This window comes from Notolepis coatsorum (assembly GCF_963971535.1).
Source record: "Notolepis coatsorum genome assembly, chromosome: 19".
NCBI lineage: Eukaryota > Metazoa > Chordata > Actinopteri > Aulopiformes > Paralepididae > Notolepis > Notolepis coatsorum.
In genome coordinates, this window is record NC_140183.1 from 31,878,652 (window position 1) to 31,885,522 (window position 6,871).

Sequence of the window (6,871 nt, forward strand, 5' to 3'; positions counted from 1 at the left end):
TTTTGTCAATGTCCAAATATGTGTGGACTTGATTGTATGGACACTGATCAAACACACTACTTCTCTCAAGGATCATTAACACTTTTAATCACTTCAGTTCATAGTATGCATATTCTACAATAATAAAGTTATGACACAACTGACAACACATCACTGATCGTTAACACGGTATACACTTATCATACACAGAGAACCACTTACTAGAATGAAGTTACACTAATGGACTTACGTAACAACCAGAGGAAGGATCAGAGAGGTTTTAGTATCATATCACCATTGCCTGGGGCAAGATGGCCGCCCTACGACGACGTCGCTCTCCATTGGCCGGCAGCGCGGGTAAGCTATCTAGTGTTCTATATATATCTATGTTTAAGATGGCACGGTAATGTTGCGACAGTGCTGTGAAATATACCGTAAAGCGTTGTAACGAGAGTTGGTGTGGTGTGTTGTTGTTGTGGTGGAGCACGCAAATAAACGGTAAAACGTTACGTCGCAGTCCGGTGCGTTTTTTAAACATAATAAACGACACGTCCGAGCGGGTCATGGGTGAAAATAATTACCATATCAAAACATCAGCTGCATGACAATGGAGGACGCTGTGAGCACTGTGAAGCCGCGTTTGCTTCAGGGCTATTTTATTTACAAAAAGCTTCCCGATGGAAACCTCGACAAGACCAAGGTGATTTGCACTTTGTGCAACGCTCAAATGGCTTACTGTAGGAGTTCCTCGAGTCTCAAATATCACCTAAGCAAAAAGCATCAAATTGATGTTAGCAAGGAAGGTGCCGCCGGGCCAAGCACTGCTGCACCGGGGGAAAGTGTCCGTCAAACTACAACGTTTGAGTGCAAGATGGAGGACGCTGTGAGCAGTGTGAGGCAGCCGGGTTTGCTTCAGGGCTATTTTATTTACAAAAAGCTTCCCGATGGAAACCTCGACAAGACCAAGGTGATTTGCATTTTGTGCAACGCTCAAATGGCTTACTGTAGGAGTTCCTCCAGTCTCAAATATCACCTAAGCAAAAAGCATCAAATTGATGTTCGCAAGGAAGGTGCCGCTACTGCACCGGGGGAAAGTGTCCGTCAAACTACAACGTTTGAGTGCAACCGAGGCAAGCCGATCAGCACAGCTTTATCAGCCAAGCTAACTAACCTCCTAGCCCAGTGGATTGCAACCAATTGCCGGCCTATCGACGTGGTTGAAGATGATGGACTCGAGCTTCTTCTCCGGGCGGCAACAGGCGACCCGTGTTACAAACTGCCTGCGAGGCGAACTATCGTGAGGAGAATCCATGACCAACACGCCACTGAGAAAGCGGTGAAAGATGAGAAGTTGGCCGGGGCGGCGTGTGTAGCACTGACTGGGGACCATTGGACATCTGTCAGCAACGATAACTACCTAGGCGTTACTGTACACTTCATCGATGTCAGCTGGGAACTTCACTCGTTCGCCTTGGGTACGTTTATGTAATTTATTTAATTGACCACGGTTAAGTTGGTTTTAGGCTGGATACCCAGCCATCCAACCATAGCATATAACCATCCAACTGGCTGAATATTCATTCCAACCTGAAACCAACCCACCGCGCCGCGGCATGTAATATTAAATACAATTTTAAACATCAGTTTGCACGTACCACACTTAAACAGATGTGTCCTTCAGTTATTGGTGTAAAGTTGTGGAATTATCTCCATAGCCAGTTGCTTAAGGTATGTAATAGTGTTTGTCAATTAAAAAAGAATTATAAAAAAAATAAAAATCAGTATGAAAGTCAAATGTGATAGTGAGATCTTTTCTTTCTTTCTTTTATTCTTTATTATTATTATCATTTAATTTTGTCTTGTTTAACACTTTGAGGACCGGCCGTCGCCGTCTAATATGTGGCTGGAGGACAAAGCTTTGTAAACAAACCGATGTACTTCGGTTGGTTGTCATTTTATAGCGCCGTGAATATAAGGTTTATCGCACTTTTCGTCTCATATATTTTCTGGGAAGCTAGATATGAGGCTAAACGTTATATCGAACGGCATTTCTGTTGTATATATTCGAATGAAATAAAACAAAATGCTTATCATCCGGACTATTCCAGAGCATCTATGGATGAAATGGGGGCGGCGGGGGACGCCGATTAGTAGGGGTGGGAATCACCAGTTTCATCATGATACGATACGATATCGATTCTTTGGACAACGATACGATATTTGCCGATATCACAAAGTCTCTCACGATACAATACGATACGATTAGATTCAGGTGCCTGCAATCGATATGAGATGATATCATATGCCCATTTAACACAATCAGTAACATTTAGATCAACAAAAAAAAGGTAATGAAAATATCATTTGACATTTGTATTTTTGAGCTCTTCCAGACATTTAAAGGAAAATCAATCTATTGTTTTTAATACAAATAGACCTCCTGTTCACTGTAAAGTGCCACGTTTTTATATATTGAGCTTTAAACTTTAAGCTACATTTTTTGGAACTCAAAACTCACAACCTCCCTCTCCCAAATCGTTCCTACAACAATTTGTTGATGTTGCATGATCATGTATAGGCCTACATTTATTATGTATTATATTGTTTATGTTTAAATAACATTTAAACATCAAACTCCTCTGACCTCATCTGGTCTTTCCAAAGACACGCGCACACACACACACACAGAAAGGGAGAATGCTATGCTGTAACATCTACACACACGGAGCTACTGCTGTTGTTTTTGGGCGGATATGAGACTCGCCACATGATTTTCAAAATAAGAGTATCGATATGAATCGATCTTATTACATCGCATCGATCCGATTCGATTGTTGATCATTACATCGATGTATCGATCTGGATCGATGTATCGTCCCACCCCTACCGATTAGTATTATTGATTAGCAATAGAGTGTCCGTGCAACTAGCCACATTCACTGATAGATTGCTTGCGTTTTACAAAAAGCTCCAATCCGGCTATAATTTTGGTTAATAATGTCTTACCGTCAGCCCATGTGATAGCCGGCAGCATTTTGCCCTTATCGATCGGCATCTGGTAGATCGATATGCCCATTGGCCGATCATAAATCCCATTATTCCAGGCTGAAATCTGCTAATCGAAACGTGAACAACGGTGCGGGCCCTTCGTTTGGGATCAGGCTAATATGAAACGGCCATAGACAGTAACATTTACTCAATGATACTGCAGTGGAGCGATGGCGCCCTTAAGAGGATCTGGCCGGTATTGCATGTTGCCGAAATCACAGATGCGGGTAGATCTGCAGAGTCGATGGGGGATGTTGATACAGTGATTAATATGGAATAAAACAATAACAACTTGCCACAAGTTAACTCGTGGCTCTGGTCCTCAACGCATGGCACCGAAACCCGAGTTAACTCGTGGTTGGGCGGCAAAGTGTTAAACTGTGGATTGTTTGTTTCTTTGTATATGGTATAAATGATTATTTTGTGTAAATTAGGTTATACGCCGACCATCAAGTAATACTTGTTTAGTTTAGGAATAAGGGGCAGGTAACTATAAGATTTATTCTTCTTCCTGCTCCTTTTGCTCATGGTATGGTATTTATGATTTTGTATGAAAAACTCTATGATTGTATTGTTTTTCCATGTGGCAAATAAAACTCTGAATCTGAATCTAATTTAGTTAATTCAGCTTAACATTTACACAGCTTTAGCTAAAGTTATCAGGGATCGATTGATACATTTGACCACAGGCCAACAACATTAGCTACGTTTGCTATAGCCCCGACAACACCAGCCTGCTGATTTTTAGTTGACTACTACTAGCAAACTTATTCTGATCTACTTTGTCTGTCCTAATGTTAGGTGTGATTAAAACAGAGGAGCGCCACTTTTCAGAAGCGTGTGCCAAGCAGTTTCTGGACGTCGCTAATCAGTGGGGGATAACCGACAAAATCACCACCATTGGGACAGACAGCGCTCCCAACATGATACCAGCAGGGAGGATACTGCCATTTGAGCACATGCCCTGCGTTGCGCACCTTATACAGAGGGCCATTGTAATGTCACTTCGGGATAGTGGTTTTGATGGTGTCCTGGCCAAGTGTCGAAAAGTGGTCGGACATTTCAAACACAGTCCGGCCAACTCAGATGAGCTGAATGTCCAGCAAGCATCCAGTGAACAAGAGCCAGAGTCACTCGTGCAAGATGTTCCAACACGTTGGAATTCCACCCTTGAGATGATCAAGCGTTTGAGGCACAACAGAGTCCCAGTGCACGCAACGCTGGCCCAGCATAAACACAAGCTGGTCCTCCCAACAGATGCTGAATATGAGAAGTTGGCAAAGCTGGAGAAACTGCTGGAGCCATGCAGGTATGGTCTACAAAGATAGCATGTTCTTAAATTGGCATACAACTTCTTTAAAAGTCACTTTGTATTTCATTAAGAAATGCATGCCCTTAAATACTATAAATGATTCAGAACTTATAAAAGTGTAATCTTAGTTAAAAGGTGTGTGTGTGTGTGGGGCTGTGTGGCTGTGCCCGTGGCCATGTTTCCACCGGGGTTGAACCGGTTCAGTTCTTTCAAAAATAACTCATAGCGCAGCACCGAGTGCCATGCTATGAGCTTGTATATCTGCTATTTTTTTAAGAACTGAACCGGTTCAACCCCGGTGGAAAAGGGGCCTGTGTGTGAGATTCAGAACTTAAAAAAAGTGTAATCTGAGTTAAATTAATTGGCCATATTTTGTGTGTGTATGTGTAGGTACATCACTGAGGTCCTTGGTGGGGAAAAGTATGTATCCTGCTCTGTGGTTCTACCTGCCCTGCGCCACCTCCAGCACGCAATGCAGATCTCGGATGATGATCCTGCCTACATCGTGCGATTCAAGAATGCCTTCACCCAGGACCTCAACCAGCGGAGGGAGAAAACAAACCTGGAATGGCTGAAGGTATGTGAGACTGACCAGAAAATAACTGTATTGTCTGACCATTATAGACTGTTAAGCCAGTAGACTGATCAATAGATAGATGAATGAGTCATGAAGAAATATGGTGGTTGGATTTGCAAAGTTACTTAATTTTTTTTCCATCAATTATTTCTTTTTGTTCATCAAAGGTGGCTACTGCTGTCGATCCACGATTTAAGGACCTCAAATGCCTGCCCAAAGCAGAGAGGGGGCCAGTGTGGGCAACACTGAGTGAGTTGGTGAAGGCAGAAGAACCTGTTCTGCAGCCGCAGAGGGAGGAGAACCCTGAGCCACCTAAAAAGAAACCAGCCCTTCTACTGATGGGATCAGACTCTGAGTCAGATGACGACTCACCAGTGCCCAATGCTGTGGAGAGGTACAAGGTGGAGCCAAGTGCCAGCTTTGACCAGTGTCCACTGAAGTGGTGGTCAGACCACACTGCCGTCTATGGTACGCTGGCCCACATTGCCCTGAAGTACTTGGGTACCCCTGCCTCAACTGTCCCATGCGAGAGACTGTTCTCTTTATCAGGCCATATTGTGCAGAAGAGGAGAGCTAGTTTGTCACCAGACAATGTGAAGGAGCTGGTCTGCCTGAGTGACTGGTGGAAGAAGGAGAAATAGAGATTGGACTGATTGAGTCAAGCCATGTCACATAGTTCAAGTTCAAGTTTGAAATGCTTCTTTCTGTTTAGCTCCTGAGAGTGTGCTAGATACTGTACTGTTCTGTACTGGTAACATTATATATTTGTGTTAACTTCTGAATAAAACAATTTATTAAACACAAGTACATCTTATTGAACATTATTTTGATATTTCATTACCAATTATAATGGCAAAACAGTCTGTAATGCATTTTGGAAACGGGAGATGGGCTCATGGTGTAATGGGCCACCTGGCCTGAGAAACGTAGGGGAGGAAAGAAAAAGTAAGGACTTAATTCTGGTCATTATTTGGGTAGAACACACATATTTTGAATGCCTTCGGCAGACTTCAAACGAGCCATTTTAATCTAGATTAACTCCAGGATTGCAGATAGATTAATCTAGATTTTTTTTTTATCTATGCCCACCTCTCTCTATATATATATATATATATATATACCACCAATGACCTTTTTTATACCAAATGGGGTAAAGTGGACCTGATGAAGCTCTGTGCACAGCCCTCCTTCATAAGATGGAAAATGTGATGAGTTCTTCTTTGCCGGCAACATTACATACATACTGTGTGTGAACGATGTAGAAGGCCTATTAACTGGTGACCCGTTGCATAAAGAGCTCGGATGGCTCTCCCCAACGTAATCTTTTCCTTATTTAGATGGAATTAATGCTCTGTGGAAAACCTCACGTTACATTCATCCCCCCCTCTCTTCTCGGGCGCTAGAAATCAGCGCCAGCGTCAGTGCGCAACTCAGCCAATTGAAAAATAAATTAATTAATCTAGCAACACGTCTTAATCACGGGACGTTCAACACTCCGGTCATCGCTCCGAGACAGCCGGAGACATGGAGATAGGGGGCGGCGCAGAGAGGGTCGCAACCTCCCCGTCATCATCGCGGGACGTCCAGCACTCCGGTCATCACTACGAGACAGCCGGAGACGGAGACAGGAGGGCACGCAGAGAGGGTCGCATCCTCCCCTGATTGGATACAACAAAATTGTATCCAATCAGCGTCTTCAAATATGATGCCTGTGGGCGCTTTTATTGTCGAATTGTCTATTCACTCTATTCTTGGCTGAGTGTGGCACGTCCACCAGGAAAATCCCATACGTTCCGCTCGGCTACTAGTTGTTGTCATAGATATGTCTACTCTATGGTTGTTGTAACTTGTCATCGTCATTGTCGGAAATTGATAATAATCACAAGACCGTGTTGGACTTGGATCTAACTAAATGAATTTATATGGACACGTTTATGGAAAGTTCAAGCTGCGAC

The 6,871-nt window shown here is 43.2% G+C and overlaps 1 protein-coding gene across 3 annotated transcripts; it reads left to right on the forward strand.

Annotated features, from left to right (window-relative positions):
* Positions 1–444: 444 nt before the first annotated feature.
* LOC311245797 (E3 SUMO-protein ligase ZBED1-like) lies at positions 445–5,669 on the forward strand. 3 transcript variants are annotated; one of them, XM_084335783.1, is made up of 4 exons: positions 445–1,454; positions 3,829–4,336; positions 4,730–4,916; positions 5,084–5,669. In XM_084335783.1, the coding sequence occupies exons 1-4, from the start codon at positions 581–583 to the stop codon at positions 5,555–5,557; spliced, it is 2,043 nt and encodes a 680-aa protein (XP_084191909.1). In that variant the 5' UTR covers positions 445–580; the 3' UTR covers positions 5,558–5,669. The 3 variants fall into 3 exon arrangements, with proteins under 3 accessions (XP_084191909.1, XP_084191910.1, XP_084191911.1); XM_084335784.1 differs by having other exon boundaries at positions 445–946; XM_084335785.1 differs by having other exon boundaries at positions 445–679.
* The last annotated feature ends 1,202 nt before the right edge of the window (positions 5,670–6,871 follow it).

What these genes read in the sequence shown, in the direction of transcription:
- LOC311245797 (XM_084335783.1), top strand. Translation starts at nt 581, where the DNA reads ATGACAATGGAGGACGCTGTGAGCACTGTGAAGCCGCGTTTGCTTCAG. An exon ending in AAACTGCTGGAGCCATGCAG is followed by an intron (nt 4,337 to 4,729) that starts GTATGGTCTACA and finishes GTGTATGTGTAG; the next exon opens with GTACATCACTGAGGTCCTTG. An exon ending in CAAACCTGGAATGGCTGAAG is followed by an intron (nt 4,917 to 5,083) that starts GTATGTGAGACT and finishes TGTTCATCAAAG; the next exon opens with GTGGCTACTGCTGTCGATCC.